General features: G+C 34.8%; 1 protein-coding gene across 3 annotated transcripts in view; it reads left to right on the forward strand.

Moving 5' to 3' along the window:
- TDRD3 (tudor domain containing 3) overlaps positions 1-13,473 on the forward strand; it is a 98,403-nt gene extending 84,930 nt beyond the window's left edge. For 2 of the 3 annotated variants that reach the window (XM_032680969.1, XM_032680970.1), the window contains 2 exons: positions 7,581-7,717; positions 11,918-13,473. In XM_032680969.1, coding sequence (XP_032536860.1) covers positions 7,581-7,700 — 120 coding nt within the window. In that variant the 3' untranslated portion in view covers positions 7,701-7,717; positions 11,918-13,473. Of the gene's footprint in view, positions 1-7,580; positions 7,718-11,418; positions 11,525-11,917 lie in introns of all 3 variants that reach the window. The other variant, XR_004355676.1, reaches the window with a different exon arrangement.
- The last annotated feature ends 1,906 nt before the right edge of the window (positions 13,474-15,379 follow it).

Genomic DNA, 15,379 nt, shown 5'->3' on the forward strand with positions numbered 1-15,379 from the left:
ATTGGTTGCGTGTTAATTTTTATAGAATAAGTCACTTTAGTGCATCCACTTTTCTTTTAGAAATTGTTTGAGAATAAACCTTTAAATATTTATAGTTTGATATTGATACTGCTCAGTAGAGAAGGTTTTACTGATAAAATGGTTATGGTCTGAATGGTTTAAAAATGTATTTGTAAGGAATTTTTAAAATTCATTACTTTTTCCACAGTTGAAACAATGAAGTACAAAGACATGTCTGATTCCACATTAACTGTTGTGTTGCTTTTAGTTGGAACAGATTAAGTACAGAATAATTTTCCATGCCCATCCATTTATTTTCCATTTCTTGATTTTTTTTTTTCTGAAGAATCTACAGATTTTCTGTCACTTACTATCTAATGGTTATTGCTTCACTTGAAAGTCAAGATGTGTTATGGTTTTAACAGAATAATTGAAAAATTATCTGATTTTGAAGCTCAGCTGCTTTATATTTTCAGCAGAGGAAAAATGAGGTAATTCTAATTAAAAATAGTAGTGTATGTTAATTTTTTTCAGGATTATCAAATAATTTTATTATAAATTTAGTATCTCTAATTACTGTGTAATAAGACATTAATTGATAAATTGCTCGTCCTGAAGAATGCTTTGTGGAATTTTACAAAAACTGGCTAGAAAATGTAAAATTATTTGACTTCTGATGTTTGGTTAGTGAAAGTCAACATAAAATATTTATTTATATTTATTAATATTTATTACCATAAATTTACTTCAGATGCTAAAGAAAAGACTGCTCGAGGAAGGGTCATCTTGAAATTTGGAAAATGCAAAAGCAGCAGTTGTTATGGTACAGCTTCATGTGACCTAGTTTTACATACCATAGTTAGGAACATATTTTCTTGTGGCCCATGTGTGTTTGGTGGAGAAAAAGGCATACCCTCATAAGGATCATTTCCTTTTTCTAATTATAGATAAGGGAAACAATGGGTATATGTTTTATTGTTTTACTGTTCTGTGTTATTTTTTTAAATGACATTACAGCAAGTTTGTTGTAACAAATTGTCAGTAACTGTTGAAATTGACTGCTCCTCTATTAGGGAAGCAATGAACTGTATTTCTGACTTGCATAAAAGGCTTTGTACGGAGCTTGAAAATACATTTGTAGGGTTTTATTTGTATAGTACAGCAAAATCTAATAGAATTTGAGAAACATTAAAGGAGAGAAAGATGTCACTAGTATAGTAGATTAAAAAGTTTTGTACACAGAATGGCAACAAACAGTAATTGTGTAGTTGCAGTTCACAGTCTTAGATGTTTTTAGTAAATCATACAGTACCATACAGTAAATCAATTGTTTCCCTTTAAGGACAATTAAATTTGCAGTAAATTTCCTACAAGTTGCTGTAAAACATTTGACATTTCCATCACCAGTCTTACATAGTTTACTGTAATGAAGCTAAACCTAAAAACTTCAGCAAAGCTATTGATGGTTTTGATGTAAAAGTTAAAGCAGAATTACATATGGAGGACTATGCATGTAGCATATATGAATTTATATGCATCTGTATAGTACCTGTACTAATTATCTAATGCTTGTAATGTCCTATATGCACTGAGGTGCTTATTGGATCATGATTTTCAAGTAGTAGAAGAACTTGTATACCCTATAAATCCTTTACAATTTTTTATCCTGCGTATCCTTTACAGACAGAAGATAATGCATTAGTAGGGCTATGAGTTTATATTAATGATCTGATGTCAGTGAGGGATCATCTGTGTGCAGGTCTAGTAGTATAACCTTGGTCCTGTAATTAATAATTTAACTCAGAAATTTGAATGCCCACAGGTCCACTCTAATATAGATGTGTACTGTGGAAAAAAAAATAAAATTGTGAGCATCTGCAGGCTCACGAAGATTACTCTGGAATATTACTCTGTGAAAGGAACTGATATTTTAACTAACAAACCTAACTTGCAAAGAAAATTGATCAAGAACAAATATGTTGAATAATTCTGTAATAGACACTTCAAAAAGCTTCTGTTACAAGGTCAGTACTTGGTTAAGATCCTTGAAAAATCTATTTCAGTCATAATTTCCCTTTTACTTGGAATTTTTACACCTCATTTGGTAGTAATTTTTGAAATTATGGCCCAAAGCCACTATAAAATTGTGTAACTTTAAGTTGTTTTTTTTTTTCCCCTACAAAATCCTTTTTCATTCTTAATTAGTCTGGAGTACAAAGAATCCAGATAAAGTAAAAGTTTAAGGAAATACTGTAGGCACTTCAGCCAATTATTTTTTTCCTTGCAAATATAGGATATATAATATATTGCATATAAAATAATTACAATTAGCTATTTCTAGGACTTGTGAATTTCTCATTATGGACATAGTATAGTTTTTCTCTTTGTTTTTGTTTTTTGTTACATCTGGAATATCTTGCAATCTGTTTTCAGTTGATACAAGCATGAGTAAGTAGAAAATGCAAAACCAAAAAAAGTACTCAAGGAGATCAACACTGGATGATTAGGTGAAAGAAGCAAATTTTAAGAAAGGAATTCAACCAGCAAAAAAGAAATCACTTGTGTGTTAACAGCAGGAGGCTGCAGTTGGCAGCATAGTGGGCAATGCAAAGAGGCATTAAATCTGGATTATGAAATAGAATTTGAAATGGTCATGGAAGTAAAGGTCACTTTGCAAGGAAGCCAACACTCTTTATACTGAATCCAGAAAGTTCCCCACACTGAGTGTGTGAGTGAAGTTAAAACTACAGCTTAAACTGGAGCAGTGGTTTGACACTATTGAAATGGAAAATGTCTTCTGCTTTCTTTGCCTTGCTGTCTCTTCTTTGTCTCACAGTCCCTGGCCCCACTCTGCTTCTCCATGCCTCCTTGCACAGGCCTGAGTGCTCATCTCTTAATAGCCCACAGAGAGCTATAATTGAAAAGCCTTAATAGAAGGGCCCAGTGAATGGAGCAGAATTTTCCATTTGTAAGCAGTAATAGACAGAGGTAACTAGTTTGTAAGTGGCAAAGTGCAGGAGCTGCTCAGCTGTGGCTTGCAACTGCATCCTAAATATATGTGAGCACAGAATTCAGCAAAGCTTTTCTGTCAATGCATAACTTCTGTCTGGCTCTTTAATGTAATCCAGCTATTCGTTGTTCTCAGAAGTTATACAGTAAGTATTCACTGCAAGGTCTGTGTTTAAAAAGAAGAGTTTCTAAACAGTTCTTTTGAATGCATTGAAAGAGGTCTTGCAGTTGAAATGAGAAAGCTTTTAATGAAGTATACATTTACTCTAATATTGTTAATTTTAGGAGTAAATTGGTTGTTAAAGTATTTTAGATGCTGGATTTAGAACTATATTCTGCAGCTATGAAATCCATTGAATTTTTTATGTGAAAGCAAGCTGGTAGTCACTTGGTTGGACTGAAGTTACTTGTGGGATTCACTAAGCTCAGCTGATCAAGTATGATGGTGGTGGTACAAGCTCTTCAGAATATATGGGTCCAAAATAAAAGCACTAGGTATGCATATATTCCCATTTCACCCTTATTTAGTTCTTGCCTGTCTTATGAGATGGAACAAAAACATCAAAAGTAACTGCAGATTTTTATGGCAGAATATTGAGTGGAAGCTGAAATGGCTTATGCTTCCCTGTTCACCCTCTTTTTTTAAATACCTAAAGAATACTGACATGCTCCACCCTCTCATGTCAGTCTAACCCTGTTACTGCAGAAATTTATTTTTGAATTACATTGTTTGCACTGGGAACCTTTCCTTGCTTTTGCCAATGGATCTGCCATTTTTTGCTGTCTTTTGCAGTTATGATTAGTGCTATCATTTGATCTTAGGGTTCATAGTCCTAGGTGGGCATTGTCTAAGTACTAGCATACTGAGTCCTGGATCCTAGAGTATTAGTTAATGAATAATAAGATGAAGTATGGAGATTATAAAATATATAAATTTTTGGAGCAGTGTACTAATATAAAACCTCTACTGGTAATAGAAGGAGAATGAAAATGCTCTAAGATTTGTGGCCACCTTTGTTTTATAAAATTAATCTAGATTTTATATGGATAAGAATAATTTAGAATGAGTCACAAGCAACTGATACATTGAAAGTAAGCAGTAAGAAAGATTGGAAAAGTAGAGTTGGTAGCAAGATGTGTGACCTAACCGAATGCAGTTATAATGGGAGAAATGCAGACAAGTGAAGGTTTTGGTTGAAGAACGGAAAAATCAAGGAAGTGAACATAAGAGATAGTAAGTGCAAAAAGTGGATGGTGTTCCAGAAGAGGGATGGCAGTTTTTAGTGTGGGGTGGAGAGATTTTAAAGTAAAGTGAGATAAAAATCCTTAAAATGGAATTAAGGGTTTCTTTAAGGAAATAAGGAATTTCCTTAAAATAGAAATAAGGATGAATAGGCTGAACCTGTTTTGCATGGAGAAGAGAAGACTGAGAGTGGAATCTCAATAATATATATAAGTATCTGAAGGGAGGGTGCCAAGAGGATGGAGCCAGACTCTTCTTGGTGGTGCCCAGCAGTATGACAAGATGCAATGGGCAGAAACTGCTGCACAGGAAGTTCCACCTGAATATGAAGAAGAACTTCCTTACTATGCAGATGACCATGCACTAGAACAAGTTTCCCAGAGAGGTTGTAGAGTCTCCCTCACTGGATATATTCAAGAACTGTCTGAACACAATCCTGTGCTATCCTGCTCTAGGATGACCCTGCTTGAGCAGGAGGTTGGACCAGATGACCCACTGTGGTCCCTTCGAATCTTACCCATTCTTTGATTCTGTGGAAATGAAATGGCAATAGAGGGTGAAATATCAGCAGTGGTGGATTGAGGGTCGGTGATTAAGAAATGGTGACAGAAAAGAAATTCAATTACTTATAAAGCAAGAAATGTTTAATAAAGATATGACTTGGCAAATTGTTATTTTGGAGAATGTCAGATCCATTTAGGATCAAATGTGAATAGGTAAGACCCAAGAAACAAATGACAATGTGTCATCTGACGTGAAGATGGCAGACTTCAACAAGGCAGTCTGTAACTGTGTGTGGAGCCACTGAGTATGGAGTTGAAAGGTGTTCCTTTACTCATTTGTTATTATAATTTCCTGCACTTGTCACTGCCATTTCATTCAGAACCTTAAGAAAGTGAATGTAGTTTCACATTTCACTCTTGCCTATTGCAGTAAAAATATTTGATTTGGAATGCATGCATCTGAAGCTTTTCCTTCTGTTTGTGAAGACAACTACACCAAAATAGAAATGTGTTAGAAAATTCTCATTTTAATTTGATTTTACTGAGTTCAAAGGATCCACAACATTAAATTTGATATTTGATGAAGATTTGCTGCTCTAGAAATTTACTCTGATATGCTAATCCTCAGAAAGAAGTTGACTATTACAGATGAGGTGCAATACACTTCACTATTTAATTTCTGTGCTTTCTGAGCAAAGACTACCAAGTGTCCAAATAAAAGATTCATGTTTGATTTGCTACAGTCTCTTGAAAACACCAATATACATTGCTAAATTTTTAGTCATGTATATATGCCATTTAGTTTTCAAGTTTTGGAGAAATCCAGATACTGAGCACAAGAAAGTTCACCATTTTTTTCTTGAAGAATGAGTGCTTTTATGTTCAACTGAAGCTTTGACATAGAATTTTAAGAAGGCTTGCAATTGCATCTTTCTTTTGGCAATAGAAACTATTTTCAGCTATTCAGCTTTCTTAGAGTATGCTGAAAGAGCTAAAGGTATTTAGACCACTTCAGTCATGTAGCTTACCTTTTAACATTTTGATCCTAGTGTGGCTTGCGTTGCCAGTGACAGGAGATTACCTGATATGCTAAGTTGAGTGTTTGTACTAGGGCTAGTAATATTGCAAACTGTGTGCACCTTTGTGTTAGACATCTACTTTGTTGATTTTTTTTTTTGATAGTCAGTATCTCTGAACTTCTTTATATGAGGGAATTGATAGTGCTATGAGTGGTAAAAGTACACTGAGAAAACTAAGTCTTATGGCAGAATTCTGCTTTTCAGCTTTTGGCTTCAGTGAAAGTAAAAGATATAAATCATTTATACCATATTCAGTTGTGTTGAAAACCTGTTTTCTTCTACAGAAAGACTCTCTGTAGTAAGGCTTAATCTTGAAATATCTCTGTGACCACAGATATGCCCTGTAAATAGGAGACCTTACCATGAGGAATGTGGTTGTCTGTAACTGTTATTTCAAAAACGCATGTTTATTGATATTGAAACTAATTAGAAAGAGGGGTTTCTTGAGTGAGATCTGACTTTTTGCAACAGAAAGAAACTTAGGCTGTAGGATTTTCCTTTCTGTCGCTTAGAGTGAAATATTTTACTGCTCTGACTTGCTTATTCTGTTATGTGCATGCTGCACTCTCAGACAGTTGCTGGGTGTTGGAATTGTTGATGACCATTTAATGAATCATTCAGTGCTCTTGCTTTGTGCTGCTCTATGTTCCTATGATGTGAATGAAAGGGATTAAGAGTTACATACTCAGTACTTTTTCCCAAAAGCAAATTTCTTCCAGCATGTTCCCACTAGATTTGGTGTCTAGTACAGTGTAGTGTTAAGATATTAAAGAAATGAAAATATAACTGTTTTTCTGAGGCACTGTTTGACAATCATTTTCAGGAACTTTTTTTTTTCAGCCTGTGTTTTTTTTCTTCTGTTTCTCTATGTTATAAACTCTTATGCTCTTAAAATTTTTCTCTGTCTTAAATGTGCACCACCTTCAAATATTCCACCAGATGGATATTTTTCCACTCAATATTTCTTGACCAAAGTAAATATGTAGTTATTTTATTCTTCCTTTGTAAGTCATTCTCCAGTATCTTGATTATTTTTGCATTTTGGTTAGTTGTTTTTTTTCCCCCCCTCTGAATTCTGTGTAATTTGTCAATATCTTTCTGGTATGGAGATACCTAGGAGTGAATGCAATATTGCAAATATGTAATTACCTCTCCTGTCATTATTCAGGGGGTATATTTATTATTGCAACATATAGAAAATTCATCTCTAAATTGTTCACTATACTTGTAGGCTTTTTTCATTTTTACTGCATCATAGATTTTTATCTGCTGTTTCAGATCTATGTTTCTAACATGCATGTTGACAGATGCTGTTCCTTGTATTTCCATTTCCTAATTCTTTTATTTCATTCCACACACATTTGTGAACTCCTGAAAGCTTTCTCTTGCTCTGGCAGGTTATCAAGGTTGAGTTTGTTGCCTGGATGACTCTTGGAAAATAATTTTTCTTTAATATGTATGATTCCCCCCCCCCCCCGCATATATTTAATAACTTCTACTGCTTCCCTGGGTGATTGAGTTTTGAGATTGTCCAGCTTGTTTTTGTTAGCTTTCCTAGGTTTGAAAAACCGACTCCCATATCTCACTTATTTCGTTAAGTGGTCCTTAGCACAGAAGCAGCAGTTGCTATGTGTGCATGGATTCATCCATACACGTATATGTGTGTGGATGTGTGTATGCGTATAACGACTCACGTGTAATGCATTTCCCAGCTCTTCTATTTAAAACAATGCTATTTACCTGCAGGAGGACGAAGAAGAAACATATGAGCAAACTCTAGAATTCCGCAGAGGAGGTGATGGTCAGCCAAGACGGTCCACACGACCTACTCAACAATTTTATCAACCTCCCAGAGCTAGAAACTGATGAGTAAGGAAAAAAAGGTAAATATAAGAGATTGGCATTTTATGTATGTGTTTAGATTTCAAGAAAAGCAGGTCTGGATTGTTCTCTACTTTTTTTTTTTAGGGATATTGGTATATTTATTATAGAAGTAGGATATCTGTTTCTCTGCATTTTGTGGTTTAAAAAGAGACTTAATATACCTGTGGGAAGAGGGAAGGCGATAAAAACATTTCAGTAAATAGCTTTTTGGTTTTGCTTTATGTCAAGACTCATGTCAGCTCAGCAAGTTTTTACCTGATACTTTTTCACCTGAGAGCAGCAGCAAGATTCTTTCATTCACATACACTGGACCAGCTGCTTCTCTGAAATAAGTAGCTGCAGTCCTTGCTCAACTCAGAACTGTCTATCTCTGTCCAAGATCCCATATTCTACTTTTTATGAGCCATTCATGGGAATAAATGTCCTTTCTGTTGTTTTACTTGCATGAGAAGGAGAATTTGCAACACTAAAATATAAAATCTGTGAGTTCACCATTGAATGGGGAGGTACAAGGCCAAAGAATTTTTACCATACTCTGAATCTTGAGGATATACTTGCATCTATACTTTATTAATTACCAGAAATTAAGGGGTTGTATATCATCCTCAGAAAATACACCTGATACATACATTCAGAAATTTGAAAAGGCCAGCCAGATAAAACAGTTACAGTAATTTTACTAAACAAATCACATAAACTATACTGCTTTCATTTTACTTGTGAATTTTCTAAATCCTTAATTTACAAAGGATTGCATCTTGAATAAAGAAAGCTTTGGTAAGCCACATGCTACTTGATGTACATCTACAAGGTTTCTTTGTCATGAATCTGATTTTTTTTTTTTTTACTTACTAGCCAATTTATTTTTACTTTTGTTCTTTTCCTTGCTCCAGTCCTCCACATTCTGTTGGCTTAACAGGTGTTGCTTATCTCTGCACCTTTTGATATTTCTGATGTGCAATAACATGATTCTACTTTTTTGATTATATGCTCAAATGCTTTTTTCATTTGGGGCAGTATTGGCAATGTAAGAGCGTACTTTATTTCTGGCTCTTGCCAAGGTGAAAATTATTCTATTTTTACCTATATAATTTGATTTTCTATTTTAAGTAAGTGTATCATCAATATCAATAAACATGTCAGAGACAGTGTAAGGTAAAACATGCACAGGTATTCTTCCCAAGAATGGCAAGGCACTGGAAGGATTAAAAAAAGGGTTTATTTCAGATACAAGGACCACTTCTTAACGATACTGCATGCACCGGGCCCCCAGGAGGAAAAGGCAATGCCCCACCGTCTCCAAGGCTTTTTGTATCTTGTCTCTCTGCTCTCCCACCCTCTCTGGCCCGGTATTGTACATATCTGCAAACGTGTTCTCTCTCTGCATAGCAGGGAAAGAGAGAGCTTGCTCACAGCTTCTCCCTGCAACTTTCTCTGAAATGCAGAAGGAAGGAAAACAAAAAACATCTAACCCATTCGAGAAGGCATTTTACAGTCTTCCTAAGTGAAATGGAGTTCTAGCTTTTTGTCACAGATTCTCCCAAAATTGTGCCTATCCCTACAGATAGTTTCTGCAGAAATTAATCTGACATATGCACTAAGTAAAGTTTTAACTTGCACAGTTGGCTCCAAGGAGTGTCAGTGTGATCAGTTGAATGAGACGTGTCAAGTGTACACAGCAGTCAAAACCAGGGAATTTTTTTGTGTCTTTAGGTAATATTTTTGGTATTTCTCTAATTTTACAGTATAAATCTGGAAAACTGTACTAGCTTTGGTCAGCTATGAGGGACAAGGGAGAGTGATAGTGACTCCTGTATCTCAAGAAAAGTGAATGAATTGTTGGCAAGTAAGGAACAACCTTTCTAAGGTACAGGTAGTTGTTCCTTGCAGGTGTTTTAAAGATTCTAATTGGATCCTGATCTAAATGGACAGCAGATGTGGTATCAAAACCTACCTGCTACAGAAGATAAGCCATTACAGCCTTTCCCTTCTACTGAGCTTCATCAAAAACAAGGGGTTAATGTAATCAGTTCTTCCCTGATTTTAAATGTGGGCAGTCCTTTTCTAAGTTGCTTTCAGCCTACCTGGACTTGTACAATACCAATGTAGCTTTAATGTCTTGACATGTAAAAGTTCAGGAATATTGAATGTCAGTTCCTAGAAGTGGGTTTCTTGCATGGGTTTTGCCTCCTTTTTATTCCTTAGAGCCTTTGAGAGCATGGCATATTGTTCTTACTTCAAGTTTTTGATAACCTGTTAAATGAAGACAAGATTTATCAGGGAAGTTTTAAGGGATCCAGTAAGATGTAATTTTACCACAATTTTCCTCTGAAGGATGTTTACCTCTTCAACAGATCATTGATTAATGACACCTTTACTTACTGAAAGGGAGTATCTCTCTATTATATAAAGTAACTTAATGTCTTTTTCGTGAAGAGAGATTGAGAACAAGACGTTGGAATTTTAAATGTTATGAACTACAACATTAAAATTCTACAGAATTTACGAATTTATAATATAAAATAATAATCATCAAGGGTTCTACAAGGCAACTTAGACAATACTAAAACTGAAGTTTGCTGGCCATATTTGTATTGAGTATGGTAGAGATGTATCAAAGATGAAGCATAAAATCCATACAGTAGATGCATCACCTTATACCCCAAATCTCTTAGATCTACCTGTATAATCTTACCTGACTTGACAGGGAGGACTTATTAGCAGTGGTGGAGCAGTGAAGCTGTTCTTCCTCCTGGATTAGTGTTCAACACACTCATTCGGGTGTTGAATTTGCACACGCAAGTCTGGAGTTAGTATTACCAAATAATCAGTTTAAAAATCAGCATCTACAGTGTAATGGGATTTTAAGTGTGAGGAGGTTTAAGTTTTTAAAAATCTGAGATGTTTTTTAAAAGTGGAGTTTGTATCCAGGGGACTATTCTGTCTGGGGAAGAGAAGTCTCCAGAGGGACCTTAGTGTGGCATTTTGGTACTTAAAAGGGCTTTATAAAAACGATGGAGACAGACTTTGTAGTAGGGCCTTTTGTGATATTGGTGGTGGTTTTAAACTAAAAGAGGGTAAATTCAAACTAGATTCAAGGCAGAAAATTGTTTTGATGAGAGTGGCAAAACACCGGAACAGGTTGCCCAGAGAGTTGGTGGATGCTCCATCTCTGGAAATGTTCAGGGTCAGGCTGGAAGGCACTCTGAGCAACCTGGTATAGCTAAAGATGTCCATGGTCATTACAGGGAGGTTTGACTAGATGACCTTTAGAGGTCCCATCCAACACAAACTATTCTGATTCTAGCCTTCTGAAGAGGTTTTTGCCACAGTGTTAAAAGCTTTGGGTATTAAAGAACAATTGCTGCAGACTTGCAGGAGGTCTTGACCTGGTGATTTTTATGAGGACAGAGGAATAGAGTAGACATGTTAAGGTGAAATAACAGAAGTATGGGGTAGTCAGTACCTCACTGTGGTTGCAGTTGACCTATAAATTATCCTTTATTAATATCCAGCAGTGTGAGGTAGAGAACATTAACTCAGAATTTTATCAGAAGGAATTTTATGTGGGTATGATTCAAATACTAGCTTTAACAGGTCTGTAAAATAAGGTAAAATCTTGACTCCTGGAGAGTCAAGATATAAGAATTAGAATCTGAAAATAATAAAAATACATCCTGATGTTATACTTTCTATGTAGAATGTCATGATAGTCTGAAAAAGAAGAGGAACAAGTAATCAGAAATGAGTGTTTTGAAGGATTGTAGCTTTTGGAGGAGCTTGAAAGAACCTGTGAGTGTGGACCTGTGAGTGCTTGGTCATTATATGTTTCTTGAGTCTTCCTTTGCTCTCTGATAGAATTAATTTTAACTTTGTCACACTTGCTATAAAATCTGTCTCAAAGTCCTTAACAATGGAGAAACTGTGTTTTTGTGAGAGAGAAGTCATTACCAGAAAGTATTCTTTGTACTAGACCAATCATATTTATTGCACTGAAGCGTAGCCTTCTGATTTATTCTTCTAAAGACTTCTGCCTGTAATTACTGAAAAGCATATATCCAGTCTTTTGGAAGAAGAAAATGAATTAACAATAAAGCATATGTTGCACAAAGAGCCCAAGAATGGGGGGGTGGCGATGGTTTCTTGAGTGCTATTATTTTTTTTATCCTTATCGAAAGTATTTTATTTTTTTCATTTAGAAACTTTCTTGGAGTCGGCGGAAATTCACTGGCAGTTCCAACTTGCTGAAGACTTCTAGAGGAAGTTCTGGCTTTTTCCAGACAGCAGGATGGAACAAAGAAAGCTCATGTGAGCAGAAGGAATTTGGACCTGACACCACAAGAGACTTTTTTAAAGTTCTTAGATAAATGAAGCTGAATACTTTTTACATATGAAAGAGGCAAATTGTCATTGCTGCCATCAATAAAACCACAGTGCACTATTCTATTCTTTGCCTTGTATTCTTTTTACTGAGCCTCCACTGTTAGTTAACATAATAATGTATCATGATTTTTATTAATTTTGAACTGATTTTGATTCTAATATTGCTTCTAGTAAAATAAAATTAAAACTTATATTTTCTCAAAAGATGACAGGATTGGGCATTTAATTTAGATTTTTGGCTAACATTAGTAAACCTGTTAAAAAAATTTCAGCTAATTATTGTACAGTAAAATTCTGAATAGGTTTTGACTGGGTTTTCTGTGGGTTTTTTTTCCAAAGTTGCTGAAGGTCAAATTACATATTTGCCTACTATGTTTTTCATGATCTGTGACCAGAAGATCAAAGGGGAGAAAAGAAAAACATCAGTTTCAATAGTCTTTTTCTAAATAATTTTAGGTAAACATTTTATTTTTAGGAATATTTATATTACAGAAATAGAAATATTTCTAAAAGGTACAGAAAAGTCATTTAAACAAAAAATACCTAAAGATGCACGACCATTTTAAGCATAACTATGTGTATACATGCACACATGTGTGAGCTGTTGAATAGTAGGTACTTTCTTGCAGCTTTAAACTCTGCTTTTATTGCTTCATATTACTAGAATTTTTTCTATTGTCATTGATGCTTGGAAGAATCTTATGTCAAACTACTTTTCATTCTAAGCTGTATCTTCAAATCTTATGTGATTATGACAAATAGCTGAAATTTCACTATTTCTTTATCTGAGAAGCACTCAAAATCTATGTAACATGCAAATCCCTTCTAAGCTTTATTCTGATCACTTGAAATAGCACGTGTTTTGAGGTAGTTTTATAAGGATAGAATTATACCTGAGAGATGTATTGATGGTATAAGTTGTACAATTAATTCTACTGAATTTTTCTCTGAGTGCTCATACAAAACTCTGTTTGAATAGAACCTTGTTTATTTGGATGATAAGACCTTTTATATTGAGGATGTAATTGAATGTACCTGCAGTACAGAATGTGGATTACTGTCTGAATGCAGTCACATCTTAATCAATCACATAAATATTTGCAGAATAGTAAGGAACCAAATGTTTTGCTGCCTTAGTGGATCCTAAGCAGCTTCTTGATAATTATGATGCAACACACTAATAATTCTAAAGAATTTTGGAAGTTAAAACATGAGCTGTACAACATTAAAGTTCTTCACTTTTAACTGACACACAACAAATTTTATGAAGTTTGTTAGATTTAAGTTAGAAACCACTTTCCAAATACTATGAATCATCCTGCTCGGTTCTGCTAAATTGTACCAGCAAATAAATAAACTATAGATCTAATACCTTGGATGTTGGATGTTTACTTCCAGTATTATTGCTAAGACCACTGACAGCAACTATTCAACTTCATAAAAAAATGCAGCCATAGCATTGTTTTAAAAAGCAGTTTTGATTTTTCTTTGCAAATAGGATGTGCATTAAACAAGTCCTACAGTCAGTGTACCAAAACAATTTCTGAAATTAAAATAATTTTTATATTCTTTTGGGCTTTCATTCCTGCTGTGAACTAATTCCTAAAATTCTGAAAACTATAGTCTGATTTAGTGAACTATAAAAAATAATGCCTACAAATATGAAGTAGCATTTCTCTGTAGTGATTGTAGCATTTGGAGATTACCACATGGATGTACAGCTGTAGGAAAATGAAATGTCCTTGATAATGTTGTTTTTCTTTGTAAAACAGTAAAGACCATGTCCTGGTCTTTTCACTGGTGCTGTGGAACTGGAAAGCCAGAATAAGCAAACAGCTCCAGAGTCTTCTTGAAAAGTCACGTACTCTTCCTGTGTTTTATGATTATTTACTGTTTTGGTTTTGGCTGAAATAATGTCTTCCGAAAGCTCTGCTTGTTTAGGATCTGAAGAACTGATGTTTGAGTAGTTAAAAACTATTTTCAATCTGTTCTGAAAAGCAAGAATTCATACATTCCTGTATCTGGAAACATGATGATAAAATAGGTAGGTATATAAATTATTTTCTTGATTTGCATAGTCCATCAAAACCAAAAATACAGTAATTTGCCAGTCATAATGTAGTAAAGTTTGCATGCACAAGAACACGATTAATTTATTTAGCTTTTGTGTACCTGTCATGTCTAGATGGGTCTTCAAAACTGATGTGAAAGTTAACTTCTAATTTTTAAAAGTAACAGCAAAAGCAAGCTCCTAAACTTTGTGTGGCCACATCTGTGTAGTTTAACAGTAAAGACTGTTAAGGAGCACTGGATCCTGGTCATGCACACTATTTAGTTACTAACTTGATTTGTGACTCTATTTTGGAGTTTTCTTTACCAGCTATTTCGAAGACAAACCTGTCACAGAGGAACATTATCCTTTGCAAGCTGGACATGAGGCAACCTGTGCTTTTTGACCTGTGAACCAATAGGTCCCTAGTCCATGGCCTTCCTTCACTAGGGTTATAGATACAGCTTTTGAAAATTTCTGTTAAATTTAGGAATGCAAGTCTAATGAGATGTTTTCCTTGCCATGAGCTTGTGTATAACATTTCTACTGAATGAAAAAAAAATGGAATTTCTGGTTTAAATTATTCTAAAAGTTGTATGCCAAGTTGCTGATACTATCATTGAGCATGGAGGGTTTTTTCCCCTTTTATATGGTTGAGATACAAAATAACTTTGAAACAAAGAGTGGAAGTGTTCTGGTTTTATCTTACAGGTTCTCAGAATTTTGTATTAAAATCTGATTGAAATCATATTTATATTTAAATTTTTCTTTGGTCTAACATCTTCTGATAGATATCCATATATATATATTTTAGTATAGCTTTTCCTTCTGTCACTAGCAGGTACTTTTTTTAAGTCTTTGGCAACAACTGTGCAAAGCATTTTAAGGATCATTTGTCAAGGTCGCTCTTCCAAGGAACATGGCTGGAATTGTCTCTGCAGAATCTCTCTCTGATGACTTGAGCCTTATGGAGATTGAACTTTTTGGGGATATGGCTTTTCAAGGCAGTATCAATAACAGTTGTTTTCCTTGGGTGGCAAAACATTGATATCACAGGAAGGACAGATCTTATCTGTGAGATGTATTTGGCATTAGATACATACAGATATAGCTTGAGGTAAATCTGAAGACATGTTTGCAAGAGAACTCCCAAACAACTAAGCTAGCTAAAGAATCTGGCAGTGTAGGGTGTACTGTCCCTTTCTAGCATTATGGTTGGAAGGAGTTT

Source organism: Chiroxiphia lanceolata, chromosome 2 (genome assembly GCF_009829145.1).
Source record: "Chiroxiphia lanceolata isolate bChiLan1 chromosome 2, bChiLan1.pri, whole genome shotgun sequence".
Taxonomy (NCBI): Eukaryota; Metazoa; Chordata; class Aves; order Passeriformes; family Pipridae; genus Chiroxiphia; species Chiroxiphia lanceolata.